Source organism: Eublepharis macularius, chromosome 2 (assembly GCF_028583425.1).
Source record: "Eublepharis macularius isolate TG4126 chromosome 2, MPM_Emac_v1.0, whole genome shotgun sequence".
Classification (NCBI taxonomy): domain Eukaryota; kingdom Metazoa; phylum Chordata; class Lepidosauria; order Squamata; family Eublepharidae; genus Eublepharis; species Eublepharis macularius.
In genome coordinates, this window is record NC_072791.1 from 228,618,817 (window position 1) to 228,640,372 (window position 21,556).

A 21,556-nucleotide genomic window follows, 5' to 3' on the forward strand; every position below is an offset into this window, starting at 1 on the left:
ATGTTGCTGAGGAACAATAAAATATCTCTGATAAGACAGTTGAGTATGGTCCCCAATTCTGGGTCATCACAAAACACAACTGCCTTCACAGGGCACAGCAGAGTTATTTAGCAGACAACAGGAACTGTAAGACTCGTAGAGGTTTGCTTCCACTGTTTTATGTTTCAGGTGGGCAGCCAGGTCAGTCTGCAATAGAAGAGCAAGATACTGAACTCAAGTCTTGCCATATGTTATAAGTTTTACATCAGACTAGTATATGTCTATAGGGCCTAACTCTCATATGGATCTTGCATCTCTCTTCTGATGAAGCAGCTGACAGCCTATGGTGCTGACTCACATCTGGAAAATAGCACAAAGGGAAAGGAATAAACCCCACAGTCCCAATCTAAACTGGATCTAGACTTGCCCAGAGGCTGCTATTCCCTTAGGGCACACCTATTGGATGAAGTTCTACAACATTATGGTAGTGCCCATAGTACTAAGGGTGGTAGGGTTACCACTTTCCCTTACCTTCCCAGCAGGAAGTGAGGGACTTGGTGCTTACTTTCTCAGTGGTCCCATTTGCACACACGTGGTCCCATTTGCACACATCATACCTGCATGATGATATCACTCCCAGGAAGTTAAGTCATTGCTCAGGTGCATGGTCATATGAGCGCTTTGCAGCAGGCCAACTGGGGCCTCAAATGGGCCAAAACAAGCCAAAATCAGCCCACTGCAAAGTGCACATGTACTCTCTGGGTGGCGCAATGACATCACTCCTGGGAGTGATGTCATTACACTGCCCTGAGAATGTGCCCAGAAGGCCCATTCCCATGCCTCCCCCCCCTGCTGGCCAGGTGTGGCAGGGGGTAGAGGGTGAAAGCAGGGGGAATGGGATCCCTAGAGGGAGGGGAAGGAGACACAGCTTAATTTATTGATACATTTCATGTCAGGCATTAAAACACTCTTGGATGGGCATGCGTGACTGTGAGAAACATTATAATAATAATTGAAAGGGATGGAAAGTGAGCTTTTGACAGTAAATTCCTTACAAGGCCAATGTGCCAGAGCAGTATAGGGATGAAGAGAAATAGATAAATGTATCCCCCCATAGCATATTTTATATTAATGTTCTTAGAAATTTTCACTAAAAAAGTCTTTGCTCCAAATGGCCATCACCTTGATTATATAAACATAAATCTTGCTCACTTGGTAGCAATCCAATTGCCCATCCATAAAAAAGGAGGATCAAGTGTTTATTATTTGAGTTACATCATTTATATCTTGCCATTCCCCCCAATAGGAACTCATAGTGACTTGCAAGAATCTTCCCTCCACCATTTTTATCCCCATTGCAGCCCTGTAAGGTAAGAATGTGTGAATGGCCCAAGGTCAAGCTTCCATGGTAACTGAAGATGCAAACCTGGATCTCCCAGATCCTAGTCTAACACTCTAACCACTAGACAATGCTGCCTCTCTACACCATGCTTTCATCCTTGCCACTGACCTTGAATCTGCCACCATTGCTCGTGCCACTGCCCAAGCCACTACAAATACTGCTGGAAATCCTATAAATGTGAAAAAAATAGTAATTGTTAGATCAGATTTGCTTAAGGAACAAAATAGTCACTAAAAATCCTTTTCTTTTATGGAAGCAGCAAGTAACAAAAGCTTTTTGGAGAGCTGTGGCCTTCCTACTCAGCTCTTTCAAAGCACAGTTAATTTCAAGCTCAAACTGAAAGGAAGGGATAGCAGAAGAAAGAGAAGCAGATTCTGCCCCCCTCCACACACATACACATACAAGGCCGTCGCCACATGCCCTTAAAGGCATGTCACAGAATGCTGGTGACATAGAATCATAGAATCATAGAGTTGGAAGGGGCCATACAGACCATCTAGTCCAACCCCCTGCCCAGTGCAGGATCACTTCGCGTCCTACCCTCTGCTGCCAACTGTAACGACTCCCTGCCCTCCTCCAAATGACAGCCTTTCAAATACTTAAAGAGAGCAATCATGTCCCCCCTTAATCTCCTCTTATCCAAACTAAACATTCCCAAGGCCCTCAGCCTTTCCTCATAGGGCTCAGTGTCTAGACCCCTGATCATCTTCATCACTCTCCTCTGAACCCTCTCGATTTTGTCCACATCTTTTTGAACTGAGGCCTCCAGAACTGCACACAATACTCCAGGTGTGGCCTGACCAAGGCAGTACAGAGAGGGGCTATGACCTCCTGCGATTTCGACGCTATGGCCCCTTTGATACAATCCAGGATTGAATTGGCCTTTTTTGCTGCCGCATCACACTGACTGCTCATATTCAGTTTACAGTCCACTCTTACCCCAAGATCTCTTTCACATATACTACTGCCCAGAAGTGTATCCCCCATCCAGTATTTGTGTTTCCCATTTTTGTGGCCCAGATGTAATACTGTGCACTTGTCTTTGTTGAATTGGATCCTATTTGCAGCTGCCCACTTCTCCAGAGTATTCAGGTCTTGTTGAATTTTAATTCTTTCTTCTTGGGTGTTTGCTACTCCTCCCAATTTGGTATCATCAGCAAATTTAATGAGCAGCCCTTCCACTCCTTCATCCAGATCATTGATAAAAATATTGAAAAGTACCCAAAACCGAGCCCTGAGGCACCCCACTGGACGCCTCTCTCCAATCTGAGGAAACGCCGTTGACCACCACTCTTTGAGTGCAGTCCTCTAACCAGTTCCCTATCCACCGAACTGTCCTATAGTCCACTCCACAGTCTTCCAGTTTGCTCATCAGAATGTCATGGGGGACCTTATCAAAAGCTTTACTGAAATCCAGATAAATCACATCAACAGAGTTCCCCCGATCCAGTAAGCTGGTCACTCGATCACAGAAGGTAACCAGGTAGGACTGGCAAGATTTGTTAGGAACAAAACCATGCTGACTTCCCCAGATCACTGAGCGGTCCTTCAGATGCTTACAGATTGATCCCTTTAAAATCTGTTCTAATATCTTCCCAGCAACAGAAGTCAGACTGACTGGTCTGTAGTTTCCCGGGTCCTTCTTCCCTTTCTTAAAGATTGGGATAACATTTTCTCTTCTCCAATCTTGTGGCACATCCGTCCTCCAGGAGGCCTTGAAGATGATGGACAGGGGTTCTGCAAGTTCTCTAGAAAGTTCTTTCAGCGCTCTTGGGTGCACCCCATCCGGCCCAGGGGATTTCTGGTTCATCCAGTGTAGCCAGATGCCTCTCCACAACCTCTCTGTCAATGTCAACTAGCCACATTTTCTACTATCTCTAGATGTGCCTGAGGCAAAACAGAGGCAAAAAAGTCATTAATTCTGTCTGCTTTTTCTCTGTCCTGCATCAGAGTTTCTCCATCTACTCCCAACAGCAGTCCAATTGCCTCTTTTACCTTGCATTTGCTTCTCACGTATCTGTATATTCTTATTGTAGCAAGCCCTCCTGGCCAGACCCAGCTCGTACTGAGCTTTGGCCTCTCTGATGGCTGATCTGCAGTACCTAGTAACCCTCATATACTCCTCTTTAGAGGTCTGTCCTTCTCTCCATTTCCTGAACATTTCCTTTTTCTCCCTTAGCTTATTCTGGAGCTCTCTGTGCATCCACATCGGTTTCTTGGAGCCCTTACCATGTTTACGTCTTGCCGGGATAGTGAGGGCTTGAGCTTGCAAAAGCTCATGTTTGAGAATGGCCCACCCTTCACTCGCTCCTTTCCCTTCCAGCACACTCCCCCACGGAATGACTCTCATCAAGCCTCTGAGTTCATTGAAGTTGGCCCTACAAAAATCTAACCTACGAGTCTGGCTATGAACTTCCTTGGCCCCCCACAGCAACTGAAATTCAAGAAGGACATGGTCACTTCCCCCTAAGGTCCCCACCACCTTCACCTCATCTTCCAATTCTTCCCTGTTGGTTAATATCAAGTCTAGTATGGCTAAGCCCCTTGTAGCTTCCTCCACCTTTTGAAAAAGGAAGTTATCAGCCAGGCAGGTCAGGAAATTGCGTGATTCATGATGCTATGCTGAGCCTGTCTCCCAGCACACATTGGGGAAGTTGAAGTCACCCATAATTACAAGGTTCTGATGTCTGGATACTCTACCAATTTGTTCAAAGAGAGCAGCATCCATTTCTTCTTGCTGGTCAGGTGGTCTGTAGCAGACTCCAATAATAATACCCTTTGTCCTTCCTCCCCTTATTTCTACCCATATGCTTTCCACTGGGCTGTCCACCCCATTCTCCATAACTTCTTGACAATCAAGCCCTCTCCTCACATACAACGCCACTCCACCTCCTCTTCTACCCTTCCGGTTTTTCTTGAACAACTCATACCCATCCACTAGCACAGTCCAGTCACGGGAATCTTCCCACTAATTCTCAGTAATTCCTACTATATCGTAGCCCTCTGTTTGCAATAGAAGCTCAAGCTCTTCTTTCTTATCCATACTTTGGGCATTGGTATATAGACACTTGTAGCCTTGTACCTTTGTTTGACCTATCCTACCCAGGTGGGTCCCCACTGTTTTCACTTCTTCATTGAAGTCGCTATGTCGATCGTCCCCTGCCCCTTGCGGCATCAGTTTAAAGCTCTCCTGATGAAGTTCTCCAGGTTCGTTCCAAACGTTTTCTTCCCAGCCCTTGAGAGGTGAAGCCCATCATGTGCTAGAAGGCCTTCTCTAAGAAAACCTATCCCATGGTCCCAGAACCCAAAGCACTCCTGCTGGCACCACCATCTCAGCCCGCGATTCACCTCAAGTATGGTCCACTCCCTGCGTGCTCCTCTTCGTGTGACTGGAAGGATAGAAGAGAATACCACCTGAGCCCCCAATGTCTTCAACTGCCTTCCAAGGGCTTCGTAATCCTCTTTAATTCTCGCAACAGTATTCGAAGCCGTGTCACTTGTTCCCACATGAATCAGCACAAATGGGTACTTATCAGCAGGCTTGATGAGTTTCGGCAGTCGGTTGGTAATATCCTGAATTCTGAATTCTCTGTTTGCAAAATGTTTGCAATGTCAGACAGTGGCTTACTAAAAGTTGCAATCCAGCCTATCTCTTGCAATTAGACATGAGTCCATTCCTTTCAAAAGATTTTACTGAATATAAACAACCATTACAGTCCACTAACCAAGATGCAATATCTTGGCTGGTATACGAGTATTGTTACGAATGACAGGCAAAGGTTAAGGTACAGAATAGCATAACCCAGCAAGTCCCATCCTCCCCCAATAGTTCTCAAAACAAGCGGCTTGAAGCTGAGAGAGTGAAACTTTCCCAAGGCTGGAAAGGTTGTAGTCATAACATTCCTCTTCTTTGAGATAACTGTTACTGGACTGCTTGTCACCTGCAAAAGAAGCACTTAAAACACTGACAGGATTAAAATGGAATCTTTTTGGAGGAGCACGGGTATGCCATTGATCTGCTGGGGGGACCTTTTTCAATAAGCTGATGTGAAAAGTAGGATGGACGTGATGGAGGTTCTTTGGTAAATCAAGTGCTACAGTCACTTTGTTGATGATTTTACGAACTGGAAAAGGTCCTAAATACTTTAGAGCCAATTTACGGCTGGTTTGAGCGACTCTCAAATTTTTTGTAGACAAATACACAAGGTCTCCTGGATGCAATTCCCATTCGGCCGCACGATGGCGATCAGCGTATTTCTTATAGTCCTGTTTAGCCTTGTTAAGATGTTGTTGAATGAGAGTCCATTGTTGAGCTGCCTCCCCCCACCATTCTGAAACGTCTTTGGAAGTTGTTGCGGGGGGAAGAGCTTCAAAAGGAAATGGTTTAAAGTGATAGCCATAAACTACTTTGAATGGTGTTTCCCCGGTAGAAGCATGCACACTGTTGTTGTAAGAAAATTCTGCTAAAGGCAATAAATCAATCCAATTGTCCTGCTGGAAACTGAGGTAGCAACGGAGAAATTGTTCTAATATTAGATTAGTTTTTTCTGACTGTCCGTCGGTTTGCGGATGATGGACGGAGCTTAAACCTTGCTCAATTCCCATAAGTTGCATAAGCTCCCGCCAGAAGTTGTCAACGAATTGTCCGCCTCGGTTGGATATCACCTTTGATGGAAAAGAATGGAGTTTTACAATATATTTCAGAAAAATATCTGCCAACTTTTTTGCCGAAGGCATAGTAGTGCAGGGAATGAAGTGGGCTTGTTTTGAAAATAGATCCACTACAACCAAAATGCAGGTGTGATTTTTGGAGGGGGGAAGATCTGTGATGAAATCCATAGAAATAATTTCCCACGTTCTACTTGGGGTTTCAAGGGGCTGTAAGAGTCCAGGAGGTTTGCCTTTTCGCGTTTTGGCGCTGAGGCAAATGGGACACGAAGCCACATATTGCGAAATGTCTTTGCGCATGCCTGGCCACCAAAATTGTCTTTGGACCAGATGAAGTGTTTTTAAATATCCGTAATGGCCAGCTGTTGGGGCATCGTGACAGCGTTGCAGTACTTCTTTTCTTAAACTATTTGGTACAGAAAATCGATCGCCCCAAAGCCATTCCCCTTGTTCAGATTGAATTAATTTCTCTTTGGGCACATTCTCCCCCTCTTTTCGACTTCGCTTTTCAGTTTTTGTCTCCACCCCTCGTCTGAGTGAGGAGGTTGTGTTGTGCGGCTGCGTGTAGTAACCACACCTCCCAGCTGCGTAGGCGAAAATACTGTGTCTATCGTCTCCTCCCTCCTGCTTTTGAGTTGGGGCATGCGTGAGAGGGCGTCCGCTAGGAAATTAGTTTTGCCAGGCAGGAATTTGATGGTGAAATTGAATTTTGAAAAGTATTCCGCCCATCGTAATTGTTTGGCGTTGAGTCTCTGAGGACTACGTAACACTTCTAAATTTTTGTGATCTGTCCAAACCTCAAAAGGATGGCAGGCCCCTTCTAGCCAATGTCTCCAATTGGAGAGCGCCGCTTTTACAGCAAAAGCTTCCTTCTCCCAAACATTCCAATTTCTTTCAGCTTCAGAAAATTTACGTGAAAGGTATGCACAAGGTCAGAGAATATCGTCTTTCCCCCGCTGCAGGAGGACGCCCCCAATTGCGGTATTGCTGGCGTCCACCTGAACTATGAATGGGTGATTTTCGTCGGGGTGTTGCAGCACGGGTTCGGATATAAATTGCTGCTTTAACAGATCAAAGGCTAATTGGCATTGCGGTGTCCATAATAATTTTGCTTTCGGTTTTTTAGCTTGCGCCCCTTTGTCTTTTGTTTTTAAGAGTTCTGTGAGGGGAAGAGTGATTTGGGCAAAGTTTTGTACAAATTCTCTATAGAAATTGGCAAACCCCAGAAAGGATTGCAGTTCTTTACGATTTGTGGGGGGTTGCCAGTCTTGAACTGCTTTCACTTTGCCCGGATCCATTTTTAACCCATCTTTTGAGATGCAATATCCCAAGTAACTAAGTTCAGTTTTGTGAAACTCACATTTAGACAATTTGATGGGCAATTTATTGCACATGAGAGTAGTTAATACTTGTTGCACTAAGTGTACATGTTCTTATTCGGTTTCTGAGTAAATTAACACATCATCCAGGTAAACAACTACTCCTTTATATAAAAAGTCGTGCAATACTTCATTGATCATGGACATGAAAACCGAAGGGGTCCCGGCCAAGCCAAAAGGCATGACTAAATATTCGTACTGCCCTAAGGGCGTATTGAACGTGGTTTTCCACTCATCCCCCTCTCGTATACGAACATGGAAATAGGCATCTTTTAAGTCCAATTTTGTGAAGATCTTACCTTCGGCCACGATGTTGAGTAGATCTCTGATGAGAGGTATGGGAAAGGCATTTGTGGAGGAGACTGCATTAAGTTCTCTGAAGTCAGTGCACAGTCTTAACCCTCCATCCTTCTTTTTAACAAACAATACTGGTGCAGCATGAGGGCTGTTTGCTGGTCGGATGAATCCCCTTTGGAGACTAGTGTAAATGAATTTTTGGAGCTCCTCTTTCATTTGGGCTCATTGGATAAAATCTACCTTTGGGCAATGTGGCTCCAGGGATGATTTCTACTGCACAATCTGTCCTCCTGTGGGGAGGTAAAGTGTTGGCCTCTTCTTCGGTGAAGGCTTGCAAATAGGCTCTGTAATGTTTAGGTATTTGATTAATTTCCTCCTGGGTTAAGAGTGCTTGTTCCATGAGGGTAGGATTGTTACCCCAATTCTGGACCCAGCGATGATTTCTGCAGCTATTGTGTTTAAAGGTGATGCTTCCGGCTGTCCAATTTATGTCTGGGTTGTGATCCCACAGCCATCTGCTCCCCAAAATTAAAGGGTACTTCGCTGTAGAGCTAATTACAAACGATCTTGTCTCCCAATGTTGTCCCATGCCTGTGATGACAGGTACTGTTTTGGTTGTGACTGGATTCATATTAGTGCCATCCATTTGTTCAAAAATGACTGGAGTTTCAAGATCTTTTATTGGGAGTACTAATCCGTTCACTAGAGCTGGTGCAATAATATCTCTGGAGCATCCAGAATCAATGAGCACTTGCACCCGAATATGAGTCTTTCTTTCAGGATTGATTAACGTAACAGGCATGAATAGTATGGACCCTTGAGGTCTTTCCACTATGGGAACTGACTGAGTTTTGATCTGCCGTTTGGGTCCGTTTACGACAGATCCATTTCGTTTCCCGAATTAGGACTTTCGGGTGCTTCTTCACTGATTAGAGCGGTTGAATCAAAGTCCATAATTTCCTGTAGCTCTAATCCTTTCTCAGGAGGATTTCTTCGGAAAGTCCCTCTCCCTCTTGTAGTTCATGGAGCGGGGATTGGGCGGGATGGCGGGGGAAGAGTGGCAGGGGCTGGGCGCCGTGGTGGGAACGGAGTTCTTTGCACAGGCCGGAGTGGACATTGTGCTGCGAAGTGACAGCTTTGGCCACAATGGAGGCACAGTCCTTGTTGCCATCTAGTATCTCTCGCTCCTCTAGCTGCATATCCTGCTCCCCTACCCCCTCTTACAATTATGGAGGTTCGCTGGTGCTCTGCAGTTTGTTGTTGTTCCACAAGACGTACTTCTTGCATACGGTTTTCCACTTCACAGGCTAATTGAATCCAACCCGAGTGTGGGGGGATTATCTTGCATAAGGGCCCGGTCCAACAATCTGGGATTCATGCCTTGTTTGAACAAAATTATTTTGGTGGATTCCTCACACCTTGGACATTTGGCGGCTAGCTGTCGGAACTTTGTAACATAGTCTCTAGCCGACATGCTACCTTGTCTAATTCCGTTCGGGCTCTGCTTTCCTCTAATGGGTCTTCATATTGCTCTCGGAGTGCGTCTACCAAACCCTGTAGGGAATCTAATTCTGGGGCCCCCAATTCGTACAAGGCTACATACCATTCTGCTGCCTTTCCTTGCAACCGGGATCCAAAATGTTCGATTTGACTGGCCTCATCTTTGAACAAATGTCCCCAACGATTGAAGAATTGTAGAGCTTGTACTAGAAAAAATCCCAACTTCGAGGGGTCCCCGTCGAAAGTAGCTTCCAATTTTACCCATCCCATCGGTAACTCTTGAGGTCTGGCAACCAGTGCTGGGAGTGGGTAGTATGGCACAGGTACCAGTTCCTGCCTTGGCTGCCAGTCAGGTCAATGCGGGGGCGGTTGTATCGGAGGGTGCTGGGGCCTTGGCTGCGGGATCCCTTGGGGTCTCGGTATTGGAGGACCCTGTGGCCTCAGCTGTGGTCTCTGCGGTCGTGGAGCCGGAGGGCCTTGTGGAGGTGGACTTCTCGGTCTTAGCGGTGGAGGTAGCCTAGGCGCTGGAAGTCGTGGGAGAAGCGGCTGCCCTTGAAGCAGCGGTGGCAGCGGTGGGAGTACTGGAGCCTCCTCCTGCGGCTGTAGAGGTAGTTCTCCTGGGAGGACCGGGAGCTCCCGCGGCTGTTCTTGTGGCTGTTCCTGCGGCTGCTCCTGCGGTGCCTCTTCCTCTTCTCCCGGTGGCCCTCCCGGCACATCAGGGGGAAGTTCCTCCAGTCTCTCGTCTGCTGGCCCCTGAGGTTGTTCGGGCGGCTGTACCGGTTGTTGCTGATCATCTGCTAGTAAGAGCGGTTGCTCCCTCGGTGTGGTACGTAGTCCCGTGACAATACTCTGCAGGGCCGCCAGGCCTTGGCCAACAACTCGGCGGCGGGCACCCTCTTCTTGCGTGGGGCCTTCCTCTGATTCTCCTACAATGAGTACGGAGAGCAAGTGAACAGCATGGGCTAAACTCTCCTCCATACTACAAAGTCTCTCCTCTAACATTTGTACACGTCCTGGGGCCGCCGTGGCACCCACCGTTTCAAAATATTCCTGGGGAGGTTCGTTGGGAACTTGGGTAGTTTCCATATATTCCGCATAGGAAGCAATTGCCCGAGGCCATGGCCGAATTTCTCCCATGCCCCGGGCCCCGTTACCTTGCTCTTCTTCCAATATCCCCGCCAGGATTCCTTTCGCTAATCCTGTTACCGCCAAAATTCCAGCATCCACCGCTAAAGTTCGGCTCTGCTATTGTATCCAACTTTGTTCATTCGGCTCGCGTTGCCCCGTCCACGGGGTGACTTCCGCGTAGTCCCAACTCATCACATCGCGATGGGAGGTCTCCCACACCTGGGTACTTTCCGAACCCCTTCGGTCTCACTCTAATTGGTCGGCTTCTCAATTCCAATGATACCACGGTTGGCTACTTGAATGCTCTGCTACCGAACCGACACTTCGTTTCCCGTCCATTTGCGACTTAGTAAACACCGCACTCGCTCTCCTTGTGTCCCTTGGCCTCGAACCCCACTGCCTTGGCGTAGGCAAGGATATCAGAGGTTTTGCTGCCGTCCTGGGCCGAGTTTCAGCTCTATCGGGTGCGAGGGTATACAGCGTAGTACGTCTGGACTCTGTTCCTCCCTGAATGGGTCTAGGAGGTTCCAGTCCTTCCGAACCAGGGGAGGTATAAGGATCAAACAAAGGGTCCCTGTTGGATGCGGCCTTGGTATCCATCTGCCCCGGCTTAGGCATTGGAACAGATGTGATTCGTAACAAAATGTCAGACAGTGGCTTACTAAAAGTTGCAATCCAGCCTATCTCTTGCAATTACACATGAGTCCATTGGTTTCAAAAGATTTTACTGAATATAAACAGCCATTATAGTCCACTAACCAAGATGCAATATCTTGGCTGGTATACGAGTATTGTTACGAATGGCAGGCAAAGGTTAAGGTACAGAATAGCATAACCCAGCAGGTCCCATCCTCCCCCCCCCCCAATAGTTCTCAAAACAAGCGGCTTGAAGCTGAGAGAGTGAAACTTTCCCAAGGCTGGAAAGGTTGTAGTCATAACATTCCTCTTCTTTGAGATAACTGTTACTGGACTGCTTGTCACCTGCAAAAGAAGCACTTAAAACACTGACAGGATTAAAATGGAGTCTTTTTGGTTAGATCACATGAGAAACATAGTCAGTCCTGACATGCAGGCTGTTGGCTTCTGGGGTTTTTTTTGGCACCTTTTCTTTGACTGCGAAAAGTGCGTTCCAAGAAAAGGCACCGAAAAAATAGGAGCCAAATGGCCTGCAACCGCTTTGCAAATGGAGATGTCTGGATTCCTGGCAGAAAGCTGCCAACATTTGGTGAGTGGGCTGTCCCTTTAAGGGCATGTGGCCATGGCCTTGGTTTGTTTTATGCCCCACTATTGTCTACAATCAAATAAGATGTGCAGGTTTCAGTAGAGTTCAAAAACCCACCAACCAGAGACAGTAAGACAACACCATGATCAGAGCAATTGACAGTTTTGGAATAAACATGCCTTTAGGTCTTCAGAGACAGATATGGGATGCTCTCCAGTTTTCAAGTTCTGATTAATATCTATTACATTTCTAGGTTAATCATCTCTCACACCTCAGTATCATTGGCTGTTTTACCATTATCTGTACTCCTTGGAGACATAATCACAACCTTGCTGTTCAAGTAGCAAAGACCGCTCTCTGGGTGTCTATGTTTCCTGTTCAAAACAACAGAGAAACTCCTGGTCTTGTATCTTGAGTGACAGGACTTTGTTGGCTTGGACAGGAGCCAGTTGGCAGATGTCAAATGGGTGTTGAAGGTGCAAACCACTGAAACCTGCCCACAACACTGCCAGTTAATACAGTGATTTGTCGCAAGCATCCCATTAGCGGGCCGGCTCTTAAACAACAATAGAGAACGGCTATATGGATAAAGTGAGCAAAGCAGACAGCATCCAAACAAACAGCCTTTTCTAACAAAGACAGAGAAATTCTTTCAATCAGTGCAAGATAGTATTTCACTTAAGATTACAAACACCACCAGCAAGCAACAGACAATGGCTTCTGTCTAACTGAGGCATCAGGAACCTGTGTCTGGAATATGCCATTTAAAATGGAGATTTTCATAATGGGATAATTTTCAATCCCTCCCCCCTCCAAATCCTCTCAATTTAGAAAATTAGCAGTCAGTGAGCAGAGTCCTAATTTAACTTTCTGCTTGGCAAGCTAGTTTTCTATGTGCAAGGATTTCTTTCCTGGAGGAACATTCCATCATATCAGCCACCACCTGCAGCCTAAAGCAGCACAACTGAGAAGCAGGTTTATAACCTCACTGAGAATTCTAACCTAAGTGGCAGCTCATTTGATAGAATGTCCCTTAATTAGACCACCAGCAGCAGAGACTATTCACTGGTGCATCCTCTCAACATATTAAAGCAAAACAAGCAGGCAGTTAATTGGCAGCAATTATGCTCTCCACAGATCTGCTCTCTCCTGTCCGGCAGATTCCTGGAGGGAGCCTGTACTAGTTCCTTAATCATTCCAGTTCATGCAGCACAACCTACCAAACACCAAATAGGCTGGGAATGGCCCAAGAGCTACCATTAGGAGTCTGAAGGGTGAGGGGACATGGCAGGCATTGTCAGCAAATGCATTTTGTCACTTGTAACACCTGGAATGATGTCAGTCCTCTCTAGGAATCACTAGAAACTCTATTGTTTCCGGTGATTCCTAGAGAAAACACATATCACTTCTGGATTTTTTCCAGAAGTGACATCACACCACCAGCCCAATGGCATTTTTTTTGTTTATTTTTCTCCTGAGGCACTGGTCTTGGGGACTGGAGGTATGAATGAAAGCAACAGGCATGGATTTGTTTGTCATCACCTCCCAGATTCCCAAACACAAGAGCCAGTCCCAGATTCCCAAACACAAATGAGTTATTGGACCAAGGGGAGACCAGGTACGGAGTTCCTCCTTGTGACTGAGCCATTAAAGAAACAGATAGCCTGTAAGTGATCAGCACAAACATGCCAAAGATACTAATTTGGAAATATTGACACACCACCTTTCAGCTTTGGCTTTAATGACAAAATCATGCTAAGAGGGTGGGTGGAGGAACAAAAAATTACTCTACTACAAATAAATTTACTTCAGAATGGAAAAACATTTCTTAAATAAGAGCCCATGTACTTTACCCCAGCCTACTAAGATAAATCCCCACAGGTACTTGGTGTCCGAAAAGAATGCCACGAAGATTAAGCTGTGCAGATAGAGGCCTTCAACCAGGATCCAATAGTAGTTGGTCGCCAAGAAGTAAATAAACATCACCACAGTAATCTTGCAGCCCACCTGTCAAAGGAATCCAAAACTAAGCGATCCTTGTTGTAAATATCAAAGCTATGTGCTGACTGGAACAAGTATTTCACTTTCAAAGATCTCAGATATAGCGTGGCATCAAAACCAACAATAGACAATACTTCATGTAAAGAGCTGAGGAGGCAGCTTGTAGAGTATATCATTGATCATAGATGTTGCATTCGGCCTGTTCTGGGTGAGGTTTCCTTCTCCCTAAAGGATAAAGTCTGAAATTGGAGCAGGTGGGATTTGTTTTTAAAGCCAGGTTTGTTCAAGTGGAGTATGTGGGTCAAAAAAACTCTTTACCAACTTTGACTAGGCCACCAACTGGGCCATCTCCTGGAAGGAAAAGGAATCTTACTGTAGATGTCCGTACCTTGTACAAACCACACTGCTTTCACACACACCGCATAATACATTTCCAATGCACTTTGAATGCACTTTGCAAGTCGATTTTCACATCAGTAAAGTGTATTATCCAACACATGTGAAAACAGCCTACTATTATTTGTAGGGATCCCTCTGAAAAAAATTTAGAACCTGAAGGCGCTACAGAATATAGCAGCCAGATTATTAATTGGTACTTGAAGTATTCATCGTATCTCAGCAGTATTAGGACATCTTCACCGCCTTCCATTTTATTTCTAGGTGCAATTCAAAGTGCTGGGTTTGACCTAGAATGCCCTAAGTGGCCTGGGATCTAGGGCTGTCTTCATCGGTACATGAATTAAGATCATCAGTTGAGATCCTGGTCCAGTGAGATGCCCTCAGAGAAAGACAAACACCCTTCTCTGTTGTGGCACCTCTATTGTAGAGGGCCCTTCTTACAGATGTCTGACTGGTACCTTCCCTTAACACAAGTTCCCAACGTTGAAGTGTTTTCTGGTCCTCTCTTTCAACTTCCGCTTATAATCTCATCGTCCCTTTGGCCCAAGTTGTGTGAAAGCACCCTCATATATTTTAACAGTCACCCCCAGAGTGGCTAGTGGAGAAAGGAGAGTAGAGGAGGAGAGAAATACTTACGTACTGGGACTTGTCTAAGACAGGGGCCACTATAATGCTCCTCAGGTCTCCCATTAGCCGTGAGTCAAGCTCTTTGATTCCAATCTGAGCATGGACTACTTTATCTTTGATGAAGATACTGGTAGCTCGCAGCATAAAAGAGACAAACAGATGCAAATGGATGTAGTTACGGGTGCAGTGAAGCCTCCTGTGTGTGGGGGGAAGAGTGTAAAAAGAGCCTTAGGTGAGAGATTCAACTTAGCTCAGTATCCTCTTTCCAACAGTGGCCAATCAGCAACCGTCGAGATGCCCACTAACAATTTTAATGGTACAATCCTACACAGAAGTGGAGTAAATTCTGAGAAGAACTGCACTGTTAAGAGTATGAACATGATACTTTAATTAGACCATCTGTTCATCCAAAAGGGAAAACAACTTTTTTCACTTTTATGAACTTTATTTTTCATTTTTTTAACAACCTATATAAAACAAATATTATTTTTGAAAGTACCTCAGCGAGAAGAATGATAGCAAGGGGGTACTCTGTGTGTGTATCTTACATGAATAAGATCCAACTGTTTCCTTGCTTAAGTCTTTTCAGACACAAATCTTCAGAAAATTGATGTCTGCTGCTTGTCAAATATGACAGTTTGTCAGAGGCAAATGACATTTATTTATTTGTTTGTTTATTTGTTTATTTGACTTTTAGACCTCCCTCCCCACAAGCAGGTTCAGGGTGGGTCACAACAAACATAAACATTTAAAACAATAAAAAATAGTAAAAACCACATCACCATACAACCTAAACTACAGTTTTCCAAAATTGCGGCTCATTCTATTCACCCCTGCCAGAACCGAGCAGGGGAGGGGGTTTCAGCTGTTCTGGTCACACTGTGACTTCTCATGGGGAGGCATAAGATAACTATACAACCCCCCCCCAAAAAGAGACTGGTAGAGAGGCTTATCAGATGGATATGAGACTGGGCTCAATCATATGCCTGACAGAACATCTCCATCTTGCAGGCCCACCAGAAGGATAAAAGATTTTGGTAGGCCCAAGTATCTACAGACAGAGCATTCCACCAGGTTGGGGTCAGGACCAAAAAGGCCCTGTCCCTGGTCGAGGTAACGTGTCTCAGCTTCCTGTACCTTCTCAGGTTTTTGCTGTGTTCCAACACATGGACTTGTGGATCGCTACATGAAGAGACAAGAAGTATTAAGCTGGTCTGACACTTTAGCAGATACTGATGCAGCTGTGAGTAGCATGGAAGCTGGGGTTGGTTCTGAGTTATCTACAGACATTCTCTCACCTTAGGAAAAATCTCGGATCAGCCAGATTCTGAAGTGGTGAATTACTCACCTGAAGTAGCCAATAATGAAAATAGCCACTGCCAGAGAGCTGAAGGAGATGGAGTATCCGACTGTGTACATAATATAGAGGCGTTCAAAAAACTCCCTCTGGAGGAAACAACAACAGCAAGACGTCTAGGACACTGTTTCACTTGGGTGCACAATCGAGAGCCTTGGTATCATCTGCAAGTTATTTTATTGTCAAAATCAACAAGCTCTAAAATACGGACTTCAGTTGACTCTTATACCTTTGATTTCCAAAGCCAGGCCATTTGAAGGAAAAACCAGCATGGCATGAGAGGATTAATTTATGGCCCTTAAAGACATGGATGCTGTTATTCTAGCTAGGGTTGCCAGACCTCACTACGGTGGGAGGCCTCCCACCTTATTGCCTCCCACTACCCTGAGCACCACTGCTCCAAGCCCCAAGCTGCTCTAGGAATCACAGGAAACTCTATGGTTTTATGTACAGCTACCTGATTCCTAGATCAACCCAATGTCATGACACACATGATGCTGCATCCCCATGTCCCCTCCCCACAAGCTCTCACTGGTCTCCAGGCATGGTCAGGCAACCCTCGTTCTAGCCCATTCTGCAATGCAAATTAGGCACAGGACCTTATTGGCTGGGGCAGTTATTTGTTCAGTTTAGGGGGAATGGCCATGGGAGATGGTCTTCCAAGTGCAGGCATTTTGTGTGTGCCACTGACCACCTACTCTCCATAGGGGCGACACACAGCTAGCTTATCACCAAACTGGAAAGTTTGGATGATGGACTTTTTAGGAACAATTTTATGTCTCATTCATATTGTCTCTGAAAGGATGGGATAAACAGGCCTGGCCTTGTGACTGGTTAGGCTATAACTAGTTTGGGGTAGAATAGGGTGGTTTGGAGCCACCCAAATTATTGTAGCCATGAAGGGCTACCTAGTGCACCCACCCATAAAACAGGCAGATAGCTTATGATGTAGATCAGGCTTTTAAATAAACTAGTTAAATGCAAGTATGGCTGTCCTACATCTTTATTTATGGTTGGCACTGGGACAATCCAACATCACTGGCTATTGGGCTAACATTGCATTATAGCAACCATTCTTCTCCAGAGCTGCCTTGTTAACACAAGAAAATCCCACTGTGAATCAGTGGTATTGTGCAAGGACAACACAATATCCAACCATGTGTGGATGCAACCTATGTCTTCAGTCCTTGCTGATCCTATGATCACCATAACGGTTGGAAGCTGCCATGCATTTTCTGTTTGAATATCAAGTTTTTAGAAGCCATATTGGCCATTTTTACACGTCTTACCAACCATGAAAAACTGTGCAAAACTCCTGGAATGACGGCATCTTCCTGGCGCGATTTCCCGTCATGACTCTGGTTTGTGGCATGATTTGTGCCACAAACCAGAGTCATGATGGAAAATCACGCCAGGAAGACACCATCGTTCCAGGAGTTTTGTGTGATTTTGCGGGGCCATTGTCATGTATTCAGCAATTTAGGATCCTCCCCAGTGGGGACCATAGATTTCACATCTCTAAGAAATCCTGAAAATGAAGGTTCCTCGTGCCATCTCAGACCACTGATTTCCTGTTGAAGAATGGCAATGTTAACTCTTTTAGGTCATCATGCAACTAGTTACAGGGTTGCTTGCAGAGGAAACAATTCGAGGTTGTGCTGTTAAGTGGGGGCTGATTCAATTCTCTGATACTCTCAGCATTCCCAAAGACCTTACTTAACGTAGTTTTTCATTGCCTCTCCTTCACTGGAGAAACACCCATACCTTTCCTGGATGGATTTCTGCTTGTAGGAAACGAAGGCATTCAGAGTAATTAGACCACGTCCGGTTTAAACTTTGCACAAAGACCCATGTTCCATTTGAGCTACAGTGTCTCAGGGCCATTCCTGCAAGACAAAAATGGCTCCCATTAGACCTAGTTCTCATGCAGGTAATACACCTGAGTCTAGACTGCACCATTCTAGGCTGCAGGTGGGAACTCATATGATGGAACTTTAACTATCAAAAATAGTTTCCTACCTATAGAAATCAAGTAAGAAAGGGAGAAAGCCAGGCCAGAGTCCTTTTCATTGCCATCTAATTTTCCCTGTGAAAAGGGGGAGAAACCTATAGAAGAGTATTTAGTCATTTGAGACCCACCCATAGCATGAAGGTTTCCAGGCGCAGGTTTACCACCTTGCCGAGGGTCACATGACATGTGACAAAGCTGTGTGAGCATTTGAACTCCAAACATGGATTTTGACTCTAAAGTGCATATTGTCAGTTAGATGGTACTGTGTTGTTCCTTTGGCATCACTTATTCAAAATGCCCCCTTCCACTGGCTCCTTTAACCCTAGTAGGGAGGAAAAAAGACAGTACATATGTTGAGCTTGTCTTTTTTCCATTCCTGGGGCAAATAGCAGCCCAGGAAGCCCATTTTTGATGAAGGAGGTGAGTTAACACCCTCTTTCTCAGATGTTGCTGCCCTAACCTGTATTAGTCTTTCTGCAGCTGTTTTTTTAGAACTAAAAGATAGAAGTTCCAATTGTAGTTCCAACATATCATGTAGACTGACCATAAGAAGAAGACATTCATCTAACAAGATTTTTCCCCATTCTGCTTTTGGAAAAGACAACTGTAATGAGAAGGGTATTTTTAGTACCTTTGTGATTGAAGTCATATATGTAAGGAGGACAAGGTACAGCCAATATTTCTCCTGCTGACCCCCTGGGCCAACAGATGAGGCCATCCCATTCTGGAAAGCAGTGGCTTTCTGCAGAGAAGCAAGAAGAAAAAGTTGCAGATGAAGGTGATGAAAGAACATTGAAAGTCCAATGTATGCCCTCTAAGAACTTTGGTTTGCAGAGCTTTTGCAATGTCTTTCTCCCAACCTGAATCCAAGGATTCCAATTCCACGTACTCCTGCTAAGATATTCAGACTGAATAATAATAGTAATAATAACATTTGATTTATATACTGCCCTTCAGGACAACTTAACACCCACGCAGAGCGGTTTACAAAGCTCTCCACAACAATTGTCCTGTGAGGTGTGTGGGGCTGAGAGCGCTATGGAAGAGTTGTGACTGACCCAAGGTCACCCAGATGGCTTCAACCGGAGGAGCAAGGAATCAAACCTGGCTCTCCAGATTAGCGTCCTGCCACTCTTAACCACTACACCAGATGGCTCTAACTGACATAGTAGCAGCATGTCACATTGTAGAATTGCAACTGCTTGTTAACAGAAATTGTGAATATAGTTAACTTTCGGTTCCTTTGGCCTTTTTGCATAGTCAGTAGGTTAATTTTCTTCCCATTTGTTTGCCAAAGTTCCTGGTTTTGCTGGCTTCACATACAGCCGTTTTAACATCTGTTTTTGGCAGATTAGGATATGGGAGATTTAGATTCAAATCCCTGCTCTGCCACAGAAGCTCACTGGGTGACCTTGGGCCAGTCACACTCTCTGCACAGCAATGCTGTGCAGATAAAATGGAAAAGGGGAGACCATTGTAAGCCACTTTGGGTTTCCATCAGGGAGAAAGATAGGGTATAACTGAAGTCAATAAGGAAATAAACATGCGTGGAGGGGAGGTTACCAGCATGGCCTGTTAACTGGTGGGAGTACAGAGAGGTGGGGACATGGGGGTGCAGTTGGCAATAGCATGACATCACTTCTTAGGAAAACTCCCATTTCATGCTGCTGTAGGTTTTAGCACAGAGTTTCCAGCAAGTCCTAGAGCAACATCACATCATTTTTACATTATTCTTTCTCCCACAGGCCAACAGGAAGGGGGGGGGGAGTTAATGGTAGAAGATCTTCCACCACAGCAGGAGACTTGGCAATCCTAGTATAATGCCATAGAGTCTACCCTCCAATATAGCTATTTTCTCCAGGGGAACTGATTTATGTAGTCTGGAGATGAGTCATAATTCCAGGAGAACTCCAGGCCCCATGTGAAGGATGGTAACACTACTTGTCACAGACATGCAGCTAGCCCAACTGGAATGAAGTGAATGAAGGTGCATTCCTAATGAAATCATATAGGTTGTGTTCTGCTAATCATCTTGAGAAAGAGTCAACCTCTGTTCACCTGATGTCACACCATCCCCCAAGACATGCTAGCCCATAATTGGGACATACATTCAAAGGTGATTCCTATGGTTGCTGGGCTGAGCCTGGCAACTGGTGGGAGGGTTGGTGGTGGGAACTTGGGCACATATTATGTTGGTTGCATCCATATATCACTTACGGGGAAAACCCAGGAGTGAGTTTCGGCAGCTCTAGAAATGGCCAGAAAGCCTATGGCTTTACTATAGAGTTTCCAGAGATTCCTAGAGCTACCCTATGTCACTTCTGATTTTTCCTCAGAAGTGACACACCAACACATTTGATGTTGCCGTTTTTCCTCTCTGGTGCCACTCCATGCAGCAGCAGGCAGCAAAGGCTGCCAGTGGGAGGTCTCCTGCTGCAGCCCTAGTGAGTCTGCATGTGCAGAAGCATTGAAAAAAAATCTCCCGGTGGAATTAACCAGTACGAGTGGATGGGTGGACCTTAAAACAGAAGTCCACAGGCCCCTTAAAGACCAACATTTATTTCAACATGAGTTTTTGTGAGTCACAGCTTACTTTGTCAGATTTGTGTGGAAACTTATAGATCTTGGCCCCTGCAAAATGTTAGTTATTTCACAGTGCAATCCTAAACAGAATTATTCCAGCCTGTGCCCATTGGAATCAATGGGCTTAGACTGGATTAACTCTGCTAAAGATTGCACTGTCAGTAACAAAATCTAAAATCCAACACTGGCTACTAAGAGATGACTTTCAAACTTTCGGCAATGCACATTACTAAAGGATGAGTCAAAATAAAGTGATGGTTTATTCAGGCCTGGGGGTGGTCCCTAGGGAGGGTAGCATTTGGTGAAAGGAGGGAGGTTAGCAGGGATATGAAGCTATCGAATCTCCCCCCACCCCCCACACTGAAGCTGCCATTTTCTACAGGATCTCTGTAGTCTGGAGATTGGTTGTAATTCCGGGAGAATCCTGGGCTCCACCTGTAGGATGGCAGCCTGAATTTTGATGACTAGCAGCTAGAATTCCTGCATGCACGGATGGGAAGAAAGGCACTTGACCATCAAGATATTAGAAAATCATGCAGGTAGTACTCAGCCCAATGCCTTGGTAAGCTGGAAGCCACCTCTGACCTGACACTGCTTTAGACTGTGAGTCCAAAATCTCTGGGATGGAGACCTGACAAGCATTGGGCCTAGATGCAGGCCTCCAAAAGAAAAAAAGAAACAGTGTGGTATAGTGGTTAGAGTATCGGATTAGGATCTGGGACAACAACGTTCGAATCCCCACTCTGCCATGGAAGCTCATGGGTGACCTTGGGCCAGTCAGTCACACTGTCTCAGCCTAACCTACTTCACAGGGTTGTTGTGAGGATAACGTGGAGGAGAGGAGAATGATGTAAGCCACCTTGGGTCCTCATTAGGGAGAAAGGTAGGGTATCAATGAGGTAAATAAAAAAATAAATAAAGTGGGAATTTGGCAATTTTGTTTTATGAAGATTATTTAATACTTTAGTAAGCATATTGGACAGCTTGTGTTCTGGATTTCTGC

General features: G+C 45.3%; 1 protein-coding gene across 1 annotated transcript in view; it reads right to left on the reverse strand.

The window, feature by feature from the left end:
* The window catches only part of PTH2R (parathyroid hormone 2 receptor), a 147,392-nt gene that overhangs the window by 38,286 nt on the left and 87,550 nt on the right, over nucleotides 1–21,556 (reverse strand). The window contains exons 6-11 of the mRNA XM_054970136.1: nucleotides 18,602–18,712; nucleotides 17,724–17,845; nucleotides 15,951–16,048; nucleotides 14,612–14,798; nucleotides 13,429–13,582; nucleotides 1,490–1,550 (exon numbers count right to left, since the gene is read on the reverse strand). Coding sequence (XP_054826111.1) covers nucleotides 1,490–1,550; nucleotides 13,429–13,582; nucleotides 14,612–14,798; nucleotides 15,951–16,048; nucleotides 17,724–17,845; nucleotides 18,602–18,712 — 733 coding nt within the window. The remainder of the gene's footprint in view (nucleotides 1–1,489; nucleotides 1,551–13,428; nucleotides 13,583–14,611; nucleotides 14,799–15,950; nucleotides 16,049–17,723; nucleotides 17,846–18,601; nucleotides 18,713–21,556) is intronic.